Below are 16,263 nucleotides of genomic sequence, written 5' to 3' on the forward strand. Positions count from 1 at the left end.
CTGCTGAAGATGGACGCCCTGTCTCTGTTTTTATTTTATTTTGATTTCTTTCCTTTGTTTCTTTTATTTTTATTTTATTTTGTCCCTTTTTTGTTTTGTTCTGTTAAATCTCTTTCCCTTGTACTTGTGAACTGGTACTTCAGTTCTGTAAAAATGATGTTTGTAAAGGGTTCACAGTGTTTGACCTTGAAGTTGACCTGAAGCTGCTTATGAATGGTGGATGGTATACAGAGAATTTAGAATATGATTCATCTTCAATGCTGTGAATTAAGGATAAATTTGATTTAGAATACATTTAAGCATCTAAATTCAACAGATGAGCACATCGTGTCAGAAGGCAGGAACAGTTTTGAGATACATTCTTTCATATGTTGTGTTTTATGAGTTCTTCTTGGAAAAGGACAGTTGAGACTCATGCTTCTGGAGAAACCAACTTTAGAAAGTAAAGTCATGATTTTTCTCTGCTGTTTTCCTCAGCAGAGTGTTTTATTTTAGGTTGCACTGTCTATTTAAAAGAAGGCTGATTATTTATGTCTAATGTGATGAGCTTAAAATAATTATTTCTGAAACAACTTTTATGAATATTGAATGTCGTGAAATATTTGTTTACTTTTGATGAAACCTTGCTGCAGTGAGGTCAGTGACAGGAAGATTTCATCCTTTTCTTGTAATTTTTGTAAAAGACTGTTTACCACTCATAAGTACAAATGCAGCCTGGAATTTTGGTTGGAATGTGTTACGTGAGACACGTTGTCTTTAAACACTGTTATTTGTGAGAAGATTGAATCAGTTCTCTGTGTGTGTGCGCGTATGTGTGTATATACTTGCATTTTTGACATCCTGCAGTGGTAATTATTTGAAGAAGAGGTTTAAAAAAAGAAAAGTCAGAAAAAAAAGTGTTTTCTCCATCATCTCACAGTCTCAGAAGCCCTGGCAGTTCATGCTGGAGTGATTGAGACGGTTCTCATCCCTAAATGATGTTTTCACTTCCTGTGAAATGGGAGCCCTGAAACAGAAGTGGTGAACAAGGTGCTGTGTCTAGTCTTCAGGCATTGCTCTTCCCAGCCAGCTGCATTGGGATCTGTTGGTTTCACTCTGAAAAGAGCTTTGCTTGATGATTTTTATTGGATTTGGCAGTTGAGGTAATTGCCAGTAGCTGTCATGTCTTTATTTGCTGCTGCTAAATCCACTAAGATTCATGAGTTGGATCACATGAAGTATTTTATTCGTAAGTGTACACGTTCCATTGATTTAAAATAGAAGGAAAATAAGTACTGTTATGTTTAGAGTAGTTGTGAACAGTATTTTTAAAAAACAAACTTATTGCAGACGCATTTTTGGGGGTGAGGATTAACTGTGTAGTTTCACTACAAATAGTAGGAAATTAATTTTTTCTGAGCACTTGAGGAATAAATACTGTGATTAGTACTTGTTTAATGCAGGTACTTCTATTCAGCCTTCATCAAAATGGGTTCTGGTATGGACTAGGCTTACTACAGCTCTTAAGACTTCGATGATACAAAAAAGTAGCAATCACAACTGTTTATAGGCAGTGGTGAGCTAATCTACATTTGCTTCCAGATTCCTTTGCAAAGTAAAGAATCAATAAATAATTGATCATAGAAATTGTAATTTACTAAGCAGAAGAGCTTCTAAGAAATGGGGTGTAGATGTGGCATATTTATATTGTCTGTTTCCCTCATTAGCAAATAAATATCTTCACCTCATTTCCATTCAGGTTTTAAATACCATGTTTTAAAAATGAAAGTGTTATTTTTAAACTAAATTATACTAATCTGTTGTGTCAAACCCCACATGTTTTATTGTATTTTTGTGAACTTGTATTCCTTTTATAAATAAATTCACAGAGATAGAATTCCAAAATACTCGTGAGGGTATTTGGTCTCGCATATTAATTTGTTTTTTAAAACCGTTTAAAAAACAGGGAAGTAGGTTTCTAAGACATTGCAGATTTTTATTTCCCCACAACAGTGTTCCATAGAATTTTGGCCTGGTCTTAAAAACTGGAAAAGATATTTGAAAAGACACTATCTTTGAATATCCAGGCAAATTTTTGGGTTGTGTCTGTAGAGATAGACCCTTTCTCTTTCTTGAAAACAAAATAAATAATCTTTTTTTGTGGTATTGAACTGATGGACTAGATTTTGTATTTTAAAACTTTACATTGTTAAAGACCAAAGTATTCTGGAAATAATGCTGCAAACTTTACAATTTACATATGCATGCTGTTCATTCTTTGAGCTGCTATAATGGTGAATTGAACTGAAATGTTCAGTGGATTCCTTTAAAAACACTTGAGCAAATTAGTAGTTCCAATTATTTCAATGCCATGATGCATATACTTAAAGTTTAGGCTTCTGTTTAAGTCTTGACTTGTCCTTCTTAGTTATGTGCCTAACCCAATTCCTGTTTAAAAAGGCCAAGTGCCTAAGTGTATTTTGTAAGTTTACCTGATTAAGTGTGTGTTGAATTGGCTGTATGTAAGTGCATGCTTGAATTAGGCATATGCTTATGTACATTACTGACCAAGGATCTCAATTAGCATGCAGACACACCACTTCAGGAGCCACGTCTGCCATCGGATTTACTTGTGCAATATCTCTTGATCCGTAGAAAGCTGCACAAATTGCAAGATATTCACTGTTCAGGATAAATTCTGGTTCACTAGTCATTTGAAAGTACTTAAGTATTTAGTTTGTCAGCAGAATTGGTACATAATTCTGTGCCTAATTTGCATGCACAGCTGCTGGAACTATATATTCAAAAGCCTTTTAGTTGGCAGCATATTAGGCAGGGTATGCAGCAAAGTACATGATACTTTTGAGCAGTCAGGTACACCTCTCATTGCATGCCTGACTTCAAAATGAGATCTGTGAAGGGTGCCGAACATTGTGATGGTGGCTTAGATTCATGCATGTTTTTTAAAAAAAGCCCTGGAATTCATTATTGCACAGTTAATTCTTAAGTGCTAACAATTTTCCTATTTTTCTCCTTTAGATAGCAAAATCGAGTGGTTTCTTACATGTTAAGGAGGAAAGTGTCTCAAAGTTTAACATAAATAAAATAAATGTAAATAGGAAGCATGAAATTAAATGGGTACTGTTACTTTATCTTTTCTGTTCTACCCATGCTACATACAAATTCAATTTCATTTAGATATTTTTTGTCCTTTGGTCATATCCAAATGTTACCCAGTCTTTCCTGCAGATCTGTAAAATAGGTTTGCAAAAGTTTTTTAATTTCATTTTTTAAAGTAGTAGGTGTCCATGGGGTCAGTTGGAACTCATATAGCTAAAACTGCGTGGTGTTTTGAAACATACCTCATGTTTTGCTTTTTGATAAGAATATTTGTATTTTAATTTTGAATTTAGAGGTCTTGTAAGTTAAAACATCCGTAGTTTGAATCAAAACCGTAAAAGCCACTGGCACAGCTTTTGTATGTTCCTTGACCATTTAAACATTAGAACAATGTTTAAATAAGAGCATTTACTTTATTATGGTTCATGTGGTAATACCAAAGGGCTTAGCTGGTTAGCAAATGTACAGTTATGCCAGTGATGTTGAACAGATCATAGATACCTAGTATAATTAGAACTTCTTTTGATAGGTTTTTATTTTAGTGTTTAATGTTTGTACCAGTTTAAATCCCTTTGCATTTCAAATTTAAAATGTACATTTAATTGTAATCCTAATTGTTTGACTATTAAATCTTTTGATTTTTGGAGATTTTTGGGGTTCATTTAATAGTCTAATTGTGACTAACATTGAATGAAACCTGCATTTAATTCGGATTAGTTATTACTTAAACTTTTAGCATGGCGGTAGGATTATAATCAGGTTGAAAGAGCAGGGAATACATATTCTGGGAAAATAGAGCTTGCTTAGCTGATCAGTTATGATTTTCTTCAGTCTCAGTAAATTTAAAGTAAATTTATCAAAGTTTCCCATAAACTGAGGTGACCTACAATGTGGGACAGTACAAATCTAAATTTTTTCTGCTCTTCCCTCCTCCACCTTCAGGTTCACTTGGAGTATGTATTGTGTGCAGTCACTGTAGTTCAGTAGTTTTTTTATTTTATGTTTTACTTGTTTTTACATTCTAAGTAGGTAGCACCAGAGGAATAAAGAAGAGCGCAAATTTCAGTTAGCACATACTTGTTTTTTTCTTTTTTTGTTTTTCTTTCTTTTACTGATTTGGTTATTTGCCATTTCTGGGGATTAAACTTTAAAAAATGTTCTTCTTTTCTGTATCTGATGTTCTGTGTGCTATTAGTGATGCAGCCAACACGAACGGTTGTCATGTGTAAAACAACTTTCGATCACCGCGAAAACACCGCCCTGGGAAAGCGTCCATGCTTGATATCGTTTGGTTCATGAACGTTAAGTTTCCAGTACAGGTGACCCATAGCTCAAAGTGTTAAATAATTGTATACATTATTCAGTTTTTAAAATAATAATCCATTAATGAGATTGCTAGTCTTTGAAATTTTTCTCACTTTTGTTTTTCCTAGTAGAGCAGGGTAAAAGGAAAAACTTAAGTTCTTATTTGTTTCTTTGTAAGGATCTGGTAGATAGATTCATTGTTTTTTATTACATTTTTAAATGCAAGGGTAATTGTAAAATCATAGAAAGAGTAACATCTGTCTAGTGTTCAAACTCTGTGTAATGTTTTCATTTGCTTCTTCAGGTAAAATCCCAGATGAAGCGAAAGCCCTCTCTCTATTGGCGCCTGCTCCTACTATGACAAGTCTGATGCCTGGTGCAGGGTTGCTTCCCATACCCACACCAACCCCTTTGACTACAGTAAGTAAAATTCAGTAGCTGTTTAATTTCTGGTTTCCTCTGTGCTCTAGCCTTTTCTGTGTGCAGAGAACAAGAACCGTCTGATCCATGGATTTTGCAGTGAGAGTTTAACTTTGGTGCTAAAGGCTTGCTGAGGATTCATCAGGTGTCCATGCACAATGTTTCTGGGTTTTTCTTTCAGATTATTATTTTGCAAAACAGTGGGTAAGTGTTGGTTTTGGTGGTTGTCCATTTTAATTGTTGTCCTGCCCTAGAGCCTTTTATTTGGTCAAGTGGAAGTGCTATCCACCTCCTAAAAATTTATTAAAACCTAATAGTTACATTGACACCATTCTTCAGAATATTAAACTGCTGCAGTAGAGAGATTTTTACTTGATACCTCTACAGAAAGGTTTTTCACTGTTTGTCTAACAATGTTTTCACTACAAAAAGTAGCAGCTTGGTGCTGCTACTTCCTGCTCAATTCCCTTTTGCCTCTGTAAGCCTTTCTTGACATCAGCAAGCTGCAGGGAAAATTTCAAGTTAAAATAGAGTAGTTTTTTCCTTTGTTACATAAAAAAAATTACTCATGGCTAGTTAGAAAATTTGTTTATGGGAAAGGCAGTTGCTTTTTGGGTAGAGAAAATAAAATTCAAACCAGGAACTCAGTGGGCCAACTTTGTAGTGATTTTTAAGAGACTTTTTCTAATGTTTCCCAGGAGAGAGTTCGATGTCCAGTTCCAAACATGAGAGATATATTTTCCTCTAGGAGTGAGGGAAAGAACTTAGACTGAATATCCTTTGCATTTCAGCTGTAATTAATCTTGACTTACGTAGTTTATTTGTCTAAAAGGTGCCTTATGTTTCCTTTTGATGGACTGATGATCTGTCAGCACTGAGCATTGCAAATTACCTTCTATTCTTGCTGGGCAAGGTCTTGACCGTTTCTCATCTAGTCCAAATACTTGTTGTGTCAAAAAAATAAGAACATTAGCAGTGTCCGAAGGTATCTTATTCAATCTAAGCATTAAAAATTGAAGCCTCTATGTTTTGTGATTGATACACTACATATACACTGGTCCCTGTCCAGAGCTCTTTGATAAGATGTTAATTGATAACCCACAGCAAATCTTAACTATAGAAGGCTATTTATGGGTGTATTTTTGTTTTGTAAAAAAACTTGCTGTACTGTGACCTTAAAGTACTGCCTATTTTTATTAGATCTATTTATATACAAACGGTCAAGGCAGGCAAGTATTAAGAAGTGAATTGTCTCCCACTAGTGCATGGTTGGAAAGTATATTCTGTTTTTGTGTTTTTCAGCTTGGTGTTTCACTTGGCACTTTAGGGGCTATACCAGCAGCAGCATTGGACCCTAACATTACAGCACTGGGAGAAATACCACAACCACCAATTATGGGAAATGTGGATCCATCCAAAATTGATGAAATCAGGAGAACAGTCTATGTTGGAAACTTAAATTCCCAGGTAGCTTTTGGGGTTTTTTGTGTTGTAGAAATACTAATGGAAGGTGTGAAATTGTAATTTATGAATTCTAATCTTAACAGTTAAAGATTTTACATCAGTAAACAGCAACATAAATTTAAACAAAACCTCCTAAATTTTGTTGCTTATTCATGATATTTTGAATGCTCCTGTGCCAATCAGATCAGACCAGGCTCTGGAACTCATTCTGTCAGAGAAGTCACACTATAGCTGAATTCAAGAAACACACTTAACAGTTGTGCATGCTGATCAAATGTCCAGTTGGGTTGTGTTAGGTTAGCAGTGCCTCAGAAGTCATGAGATCATGGTAGCTGTCTCCCACAGCACTGTGAAGTTGCTTAGTAAGATGGAGTGATCTGTCTTAGTGGAAGTTGAAAATTAACATAAATACCTTTCAGTCATCAACTTGGTTTTTCAACAGTTGATTGAATGAATTGAAAAATACTTACTTTTGACTGATAACAATTTAAGTATTACATTTTGGGGTTTTTTGACTGGTGAAGTAGCTACTGAGTGTAAAAGTACTACTGATCATGATAAACTGAAAAATAATAGAAAACCACATGAAGCTAAGTCTTTTAATGTTCTTTGGATATTTTTTTTAATTGATCAAAAGTCATAATCAGCTTGTATACAGGTGTATAAGGAAATTCCTCATCAGTTATTTCAGATGAGTTGCCTGAAAAGTGCAAAATCCTGTGCAAATGTGGGTTTTTTAACCTAGACGAAGAACTAAGGGCTTGTGGCTGCACTGTTTTAAATCACAGAATATTCTTTAGATTCCATCATCATGGCCGGGCTTCGCGAACGAAGATTTGGGAAGGACTCTACGCACATTTGCTACAAGCACGCTGGTGGCTAAAGAGGCCAGTGTGAGATAGACAAGTCTGGTTGCAAAAGGCACAGCAGAAAGACTCCTTGGATGGTATCGGCAAGACACGGTTCTTTCTGCGTTGTCTTTTCTCCTCGAGAGTGATCCTGCGTGTGTTCTCAAAGGAAGTAGCAGCGTTATGAACTGTGTGTCTCCCGACCTCCCGATTGGAGGCCAGAGTAGACCAGTGATAAAGATCAATATGGCCAAGGCTGAGATGTTGTTTCAGGGAGTCCTTGTATCTCCTCTTCGGGGCTCCTCTCTTGCGGCAGCCGGTGGCAAGTTCACCATAAAGCATGAATTCTTTAGATTAATGGAAGAAAAAATACATGTCTTTTTTTTTCTTTTTAGTGTAACATTACTAAATTCATGCCATCTGTGTAGTAATGGTGAGACATCATTCCAAAATCTGTAGCTCTTAGACTACCGGGTATATTCTATAAGTGGGTTTTGTTATATATTCTACTTTTTGACTCTTTTTAGACTACAACAGCAGATCAGCTGCTTGAATTCTTCAAGCAAGTTGGAGAAGTCAAATTTGTGCGAATGGCAGGTGATGAGACTCAGCCAACACGATTTGCTTTTGTGGAATTTGCTGACCAAAATTCTGTACCTCGAGCTCTTGCCTTTAATGGAGTTATGTTTGGAGACAGGCCACTGAAGTAAGAAATTAGTTATCCATATGACTACTGAATGAGAGATTTCTTTGTATCCTTGTATATACGTTTATGACTCTGATGTGTAGGAAAATGCTGTTACTAGTTTTTCAGTATGAGAACTTAATGTTAACAAACTGGAACATTCTTATCAATTCCAATTTCAAGGTTTAGCATAAGTTTCTCTCAGAATAATATGGGTAGCATTGAGTAAAATAATATCTATTAATCTTGAGGTAGTGGAGGCTATAGTAGTGAAAGAATTTGCAAAGTCCTTAGGGCTAAGTTTTCTGTATGATGCGTATGTAATTAGTAGGTCTTAGCATAGAGATTTTATATGAAATACAGAAATAGCTTCCTAGACTTCTACTAAAAATACTGTAACAGAGAAATATTGTGCTGCCTGTTTCTAAAAGTGGTAATATTTGAAAGTAACAAAAGATATTTCAGATACTTGGAAAAAATGAGTATTAGCACAAATCTGTAGTTTTGCTGAACTTTAAAGTTTTTCTTTCTTGTTTTTTGTTTTTACTTTTCAAGTGTTTAAGAATTAAATGTTTTTATTTTTCCTTAGAATAAATCACTCCAATAATGCAATAGTGAAGCCTCCTGAAATGACACCACAGGCTGCTGCTAAGGAGCTGGAAGAAGTGATGAAGAGAGTAAGGGAAGCCCAGTCTTTCATATCTGCTGCTATTGAACCAGGTAGGTATATTGTGTTCAGTAGCTAACAGATGCAATCTCTATGTACCTTGGCACACACTTTTAAGAGCATTTTCAGACACAGGAAGAGGATACTTAAAGGTATTCAGTATGTGTTGGTAAAAAATAGGAGAATAATCAAAATTTTATTCATGCAACAAAGAAGTGGAATGAAGCTTTTTATTTCATGTGTTTTTTTCATATACATGTTCAGTTAATGTTTTCAAAAATAAAAATTTTTAGAAATCAATACTTTGACTCTTTTTAAGTTCAGAGCATGTGGAAACTTTTAAAAGAAAATGCTTTATATTTTTTTTATTCTCCTCTAGCACACGAGTGCCGTAGTTTAATGATCAGCATGGTTCTGAAAGCAGTAATATTATGCTTTCCTTATCTGCAACAGGTTAATTTTGTCTCTTTTTCATGATGGCTCAAGACTGTATACATCCTCATAGCACATGGGATCAGAGAATGAATCTGGAATAAAACTTAACATATTTTAGAAGACTTGTTTTCATCCAGATTGTTTCCTTATTCCCTGTTGACACAGATGCAAAGTCAAAGAGGAAGGTGTTTGTGTGTTGAGAGGTTAGACAGACATTCCAATGCTGATTTTTGCTGGCTTAAACTATTGCAAAACCGTAGCATAAAAATTCTCAACTTATTAAACTTGCTGTTGAGATCTTAATTCTTTTCACCAGCAACTTTTTGCCATTCTTTGTACTAGCAAACCCAGATGTTGTCTTATGCATATTAGATGAAGTGGAGTCTTGAGGGTTTTTTGGGGAGAAGTGTTTTCTGTAGCATTTTAGAGTTAGATTAAAAATAGCTCTAACATTTTTTCACTGTTAAGCAACAGAATAAGAGTCTCCTATGGTGTGAACCATTGTGAGATCACTATTAAGGTTTCTGTTGACTTCCTGGTTTTCAGATCAGACTTTTCACCATGTTCTGTTCATTCCTTCCTTCCATAAACAGTGTTTGAGGAATAAAATTTTTGTATTTGTACAGTGGTTGAAATATCTGAAAGTGTAGACAGTACTAATTATTATTTAAATTTTATGCTTGTTTTTAAAATTACGCCCTCTAAATTTACTTTATTCTTCTCAGGTTATTTTAAAAAAATAATTAAATAATTGACCAAGAGGAAGATGTGTTATGATCTTGTGCTTTGTGGCAGCAACATAAATCCCATTCTTAGTAGAGCTAGCTGTTTATAATTATCTGGTTTATGTGTACTGCTGCAGGATGGCTGCACTCAACGAGTATATGCAATGACTTTCTTGGATGTTTCTGAAGGATATTTGCAAAGAAGGAAGATGTGCAGAGAGTAGGCCCCTTGCAGTACATGTGGTACATTCCACTTGTGCCAGATTGTTAACTGGGATCTTTAAATGTTCTGAGCTTACACTGCAAAGTGGTTTTTTCCTCTCAGAGTCTGGAAAGAGCAGTGAAAGAAAAGGCGGTCGATCTCGTTCCCATTCTCGTTCAGAATCCAGGTCTAGCTCAAAATCCCGATCTAGAAGGAAAAGATCACACTCAAAACACAGGTAGGTATGTTTTTTGTTTTAGACGAAGATCATATTGGGAATATTTTGCTTGATGGTGGTTACTGAGGTTTCTTAGTTATAGGACGAGTATCCCTGAAGAGATTACTAGCTTGCACTCAGCAGACCAGAGTTACCAGGAACTTTGTCTCTGAACAGATACCCTTTCCCTCTAAATCCTAAATGTTTTCAGGATTACTTTCAGTTAAAACACACTAGAAGACACTTTTTATGCCATGCAACAACAATTTCTGTGGTTTCTTTGTACATTTTATGGTATGTAGCATAATATGATTTTATGACCTGTCTTAAGAAACTTGCATTTGGTGAATTGAGTGTGTAGTTTTACTGGTAACACCATGAGCAGATAGGCTGGCTGGTTTTGCTGGTATAAAATTCGTATTGTCTTGAACTTCTAAATACTGAGTTAATAAATACAATGGTTGTATTTACCATCCTGTAAATGTAAAGCTGTGGTTTTTAAAAACATAGGAAAAAGGCTTTATGGGCAAGTTTTCGTTCTTCAGATTTTGTTTGCATTGCTAAATTTCTTCAGTTCTGAAGAACTTCAGGCTTTGGAATATGGGATAGGAGAGAATTATTAGATCATCCTTGAAGTATACCAATTAAGATTTTTTCCAAGAATATAACAGTCTTGCTATGGGAGAGTAGTAAACGTTTCCTGAAATGATCCATCTCCTTGCAATGTCAGGAATGTCTTCTGAGCATCAATCTAGAGATATTTGGCTTTGTTAAGTATTTAAAAAAAAATTTGGAATGATTCCATTTGATAGCTTACACTTTAAAAAGGTGTTGTCCTTATTGCAGCACTAGCTCTGTTGCATCCTTTCATGCATGTCTTTTAACAAGGCAACTAGGATTCTTTGACATACGGAAAAGCTGACCAGAAGGAGTTATAATCAGTTATACTATCAAATAAATATGGTACAAGTACAGGCTTTAGAAGTGCAAGAATAATCTATCCTTACCACTTCCCTGTTGACTCTTTTATAAAACACATTGTTTTCATCTCTTGTGACTTAAAATTTATTCAAGCTTGTGCTTTCATTCAATTGCCATTAATTGGCCCTGCCTTTGGTTTGTGCTTCTGTGTTGATAAGCAGAACAAAGCTGTAAGTAAACAATGGGTTCCCCTTGTCTTTGTGTATATTACACATGATAATATATGTGATCTTTCTGTCTTTCATAAGTTAAACTTCATGGTACCTTAACCTCTCAGGCAGAGTATCCAGTTATGTGGTATAGAATCCTAGAATTGACTAGGTTGAAAAAGACCTCCCAAGATCATCAAGTCCAGCCCTTGATCCAACACCACCTTGGTTGCTAGACCATGGCACTAAGTGCCACATCCAGTTTCATCTTAAAAACCTTCAGGGATGGTGAATCCACCACCTCTCTGGGCAGCCCATTCCAATGTCTGATCACTCCCTCTGTAAAACATTTCTTCCTAATATCCATCCTAAACCTCCCCTGGCAGAGCTTAAGACCATGCCCTTTTGTCCTTCTGCCTGGGAGAAGAGACCAACCCTCACCTGGCTACAACCTTCTTTCAGGTAGTTGTAGAGAGTGATGAGGTCTCCCCTGAGCCTCCTCCAGGCTAAACAACCCCAGCTCCCTCAGCCTTGTTGCTCTTCTCTGGACCTGCTCCAGCACCTCAATTTCCTTCCTGAACTGAGGGGCCCAGAACTGGACACAGTACTCAAGGTGTGGCCTCGCCAATGCTGAGTACAAGGGAAGAATCACCTTCCCTACTTCTGCTGCCACGATGTTCCTGATCCAGGCCAGGATCCATTGGCCTTCTTGGCCACCTGGGCACACTGCTGGCTCATGTTCAGTTTCCTGTCAATCCAAACTCCCAGGTCCCTCTCTGCCTGGCTGTTCTCCAGCCACTCTGTGCCCAGCCTGTAGCACTGCAGGGGGTTGTTGTAGCCAAAGTGCAGGACCCGGCACTTGGCCTTGTTGAACCTCATCCCATTGGAATCAGACCATCTCCAACTGGTCCAAGTCCCTCCGCAGAGCCCTCCTGCCTTCCAGCTGATCAACACTCCCCCCCATCTTGGTGTCATCTGCAAATTTACTAATGGTACACTTGATCCCCTCATCCAGATCATCAGAAAAGATACTAAGTAGAACTGGGCCCAACACTGATTCCTGGGGAACACCACTAGTGATTGGTTGCCAACTGGATGCAGCCCCGTTCACCACCACTCTCTGGGCCCAGCCCTCCAGCCAGTTCCTAACCCAGCACAGAGTGCCCCTGTCCAAGCCATGGGCTGACAGCTTTTTCAGGAGAATGCTGTGGGAGACAGTGACAAAGGCTTTGCTGAAGTCCAGACAGACCGCATCCACAGCCTTCCCCTCATCCACCAGGCGGGTCACCTGATCATAAAAGGAGATCAGGTTGGTCAGGCAGGACCTGCCCCTCCTAAACCCGTGTTGGCTGAGTCTGATCCCTTGTCCATCCCGTAGGTGCTGTGTGACTGCACTTAGGATGATCTACTCCATAACCTTGCCAGGCACTGAGGTCAGGCTGATGGGCCTGTAGTTTCCTTGCAGCTCTTTTTGTGGATCATCGTGACATTCGCCAACTTCCAATCATCTGGGCCCTCCCCAGTGAGCCAGGACTGTTGGTAGATGATGGAGAGCGGCTTGGCGAGCTCTTCTGCCAGCTCCTTCATCACCCTTGATCACCCTTGGGTGGATCCCATCTGGTCCCACAGACTTGTGAGGATCCAAGTGGCTCAGCAGGTTGCTGTTTCCTCGTACATTACAGGGGGGCTGTTCAGATTCCTGTTTCTGTCTACCAGCTCCAGAGGCCAGTTGTCCTGAGGACAACCTGTCTTACTGTTGAAAACTGAGGCAAAGAAGGTGTTAAATACCTCAGCCTTTTCGTCCATCTTTAGTGACTATGTTCCTCCCCATGTCCAACAAAGAACTGGAGGTTTTCCTTGCCCCTCCTTTTGCTGTTGATGTATTTGTAGAAGTACTTCTTGTTATCCCTAACAGAAGTGGCTAGATTGAGTTCAAATTGTGCCTTTGTCTCTCTAATTTTCTTTCTGCATGACCTAACTATAGTCCTAAACTCTTCCTGAGTAGCCAGCCCTTTTTTCTATAATTGGTGGCTGTCTTTTTTCCCCTAATTTCCTTCAAAATCTCCCTATTCAGTCAGGTTGGCTATCTTCCCCACCAACTTGCCTTTTGGCACACTGGGACAGCCTGCTCCTGTGTGTTCAAGACTTGTTTCTTGAAGCATGTCCATCGCTCCTGGACCCCTTTGTTTTCAAGGGCTGTTTCCCAAGGTGCCCTCTGAACCAGTCTTCTGAGTAGGTCGAAATCTGCCTAAGTTGTGAAACTTAAAGTGCAGATTCAGCTCTCTATTTGCTTTTCTGGGGAAAACGATTTTCAAAAAATAGGGAAATCTAAAAGTGTTGTTTTCTTCATCAGATCTGCAGAAGACTAATTGCATTTTTTTATCACAGTATCTCTACTTTATTTACATTCCTTATTTATCATGTAGTAAACACTCTTTCCTTTCTCTGGAAGTTCTTATAACTGCAATCCATACTAACAGGTCCTCTCAACTAAAAAGGTAACTTGACTAAATGCTGAATCACAGGTTGTTGGGGTTTCTATTAATTTAAATTGTAAGGGTGGAGAACACTGCAGCCAAAACCAGCTTTCTTCACTGACAAAGACTTCAATAAGTGGCTGGGCCTGGAAAGGAAGTAATCTGTAACTAATTACTTTTACAAACTGCTAGAAATCGCAAATCACAGCTTTTTATGCAGTGTCATTTCGTAAGGACAGCTGTTGTAAATGATATTAATTTATATTTTCCAGAATGTTCATGGAGATTATTATGAAACATGGGTATAACTTCAATGGTTCGTTGTTTCAAAGAAGAGTATGTGCATCTGGTGAAGCATAAAGCACCAATATTTGCAAAAATGTTTGTAGACAGTATGTTACTAAAGTGTAATTATTTATATAGTAGTATGTGGTGAAGCAAGATTTATGTAAACTTTCCTTTGTTGGTTGACCCCATTTTTATGAGGTTCCAATATTAAAATATTTTTGTTCTGGCATCCTTCATATAGAAGTAGATCAGGCAACAGATCTCTCTCAAGACACAAGGACAGACGCAGATCCAGAAGTCCCCTGAAAAAACGGTCTAGATCTTCAGAAAGGCGGAAATCAAGAAGTCGCTCTCGTTCTCGGTGAGTTCTGTTCCACGAAATGATACTGTTAGCTCACAGTACAGAGCTTTTGAAAAAAAATTAAACAAACCTTTTAGATGATCATAAAAGGTGGAATCTTGTCTGTAGGACAAACAACAGAAAGTAAATTTTAATGCTGAGTGTGGTGATCTTGGCTAGGATAATTTTCTTCCTTGTAACCTGTATGGTACTGCAGTTAAACGACCACACTGAGGTACCTGAACTTGATAGCCTAGTCTGCATTTATACCAACATCCCAGCTGACTGAAAATAGGTAACTTTAATTCAGGCTATAACCAATAGATTAGGAATATTCTATGTAGCTTGTGTAAGCCACAAAAAAGTGGATGAAGCTTTTTCGATATGTATGTGTTAAGAAGGTTGAATTCAAACTGACCTCAATATCCTGTATTCTGAGAAGTAGTAAAAAGTTTTTGTGTATGAGCTTTTGTTTTCACCTCTGACTTTATCATATGCCAAACAGCAGGAACAAATGCACATGTCTGTTATATGGCATATTTATATTTCAGGATGTAATACAACTGTACTTTATCTAGCCTATTAGTTTTTATATCTGATTGTCTAATTATTGAACTGTAAAATTCCAACAAGAGAATACCATAATTTTCTGAGGGATGAAGTAGTGAATAATCTCAAACCAAAAGTGCCTGGGGAAAAGTAGCTTCATGACTAGAAATCTTGGTACTCTCTTTCTGTTTCATCTCTGTAATTCCCCTGATACATTCGAAGGGAGCTTTGTACTTGAGTTATACAGTTGCCTACTGTTCTTTGAGGGAAGAAGTTCTGTGGGAATAAGAACTGCAGATCTGTGGACCTCACTGAAAATAAGCTGGGTTTTATTGGTGAATCTTTTTGATTCTCTTGTTGTTGTCTGGAGCTTCTTGAGACATCTGCTCACTGGAAGGGGCAAGTCCAATGAAATCGCTGTGATAAATTAACTGGAAGGCACTTCTTGGGAGGTTCTTTGGTGTTGCAGGGACTGTATGCTGTTTTGTCTTTATGGTGCATTCCTTCTCTGAGACTCCCAAAGAAATATTTGCCAGAACCTTATGGGAATCAAAGTTGTCAGATCACAGAGCATACAACAGTCTACTGTTTATTAGTAGTTGAGAAGATACAGTCAAACACTTCCTCAGTTTGAGAGAAGGTGAGGACTGCACTTAGTACCTTTCATGGGTGAAGAAGTCTCTTTTAGAATCTATAAGAATCTAGAATAGATACTAATACCAGTAGACAGAGCAACTTCTGTTAGTCTGGTTCTTTTTGACCTGTAAAGGCCTGCTAGTCAATTTCTCCTCTTGTACTTTTTCCTGTTTCTCTCTGTGAACAATTGTTCTTTTGTCTCTGTGCTAGAGAGGAAAGATGGAGTCTTGCACTTTCAAATAATCCTAACTTAAATGTAATCTTCTAGCCAAAGCTGCGAGCTAATAAATGTTTGACTTGATGACTAGAACATGAGTTGGAATTTTCCTCACTATTCTTTTCATGAATGTCTATCGTTCTGCCTGTCCCACAGAAGCTATTTTCCTTGCTTCTGGTTTTGCTGTACTAGCAATTTTTCAATAATTTTCAAATTCCTAATGACATTACAGATGATTGAATTGTCGATTGAGTTTTGAGAGAATCTGGTGAAATTTTATCCATGTTTTCTTTTTATTTCTATGTATTTATTGTTGTTGGACTTCCAAACAGTTCAAGGATATCTGTGTACAAGAACACGTAGAATAAAGACTTCGGTCTTATTCATTTGGGAGTGGTTAATCTGAGGCCCATTTTATGTGGACACAGTTCTAGTAAAGAGTGAATTTACAGATTGTGGAGTTTGTCTTACTCCTAAGAAAATATAGAAAATTGATGTATGTATAATTACGTAACTGTGAGATGAAGAGACATACTTTCTCCAAACATAATAACATCAC

The 16,263-nt window shown here is 37.4% G+C and overlaps 1 protein-coding gene across 1 annotated transcript in view; it reads left to right on the forward strand.

Annotated features, from left to right (window-relative positions):
• The window catches only part of SREK1 (splicing regulatory glutamic acid and lysine rich protein 1), a 38,142-nt gene that overhangs the window by 8,636 nt on the left and 13,243 nt on the right, over positions 1-16,263 (forward strand). The window contains exons 3-8 of the mRNA XM_027732388.2: positions 4,709-4,824; positions 6,127-6,291; positions 7,664-7,842; positions 8,411-8,541; positions 9,974-10,088; positions 14,204-14,323. Of these exons, the coding sequence (XP_027588189.1) occupies positions 4,709-4,824; positions 6,127-6,291; positions 7,664-7,842; positions 8,411-8,541; positions 9,974-10,088; positions 14,204-14,323 (826 nt within the window). The remainder of the gene's footprint in view (positions 1-4,708; positions 4,825-6,126; positions 6,292-7,663; positions 7,843-8,410; positions 8,542-9,973; positions 10,089-14,203; positions 14,324-16,263) is intronic.

The sequence above is a fragment of the Pipra filicauda genome, unplaced genomic scaffold (assembly GCF_003945595.2).
Source record: "Pipra filicauda isolate LSUMZ 115617 unplaced genomic scaffold, ASM394559v2 scaffold34_size3990699_pilon, whole genome shotgun sequence".
Lineage (NCBI taxonomy): Eukaryota > Metazoa > Chordata > Aves > Passeriformes > Pipridae > Pipra > Pipra filicauda.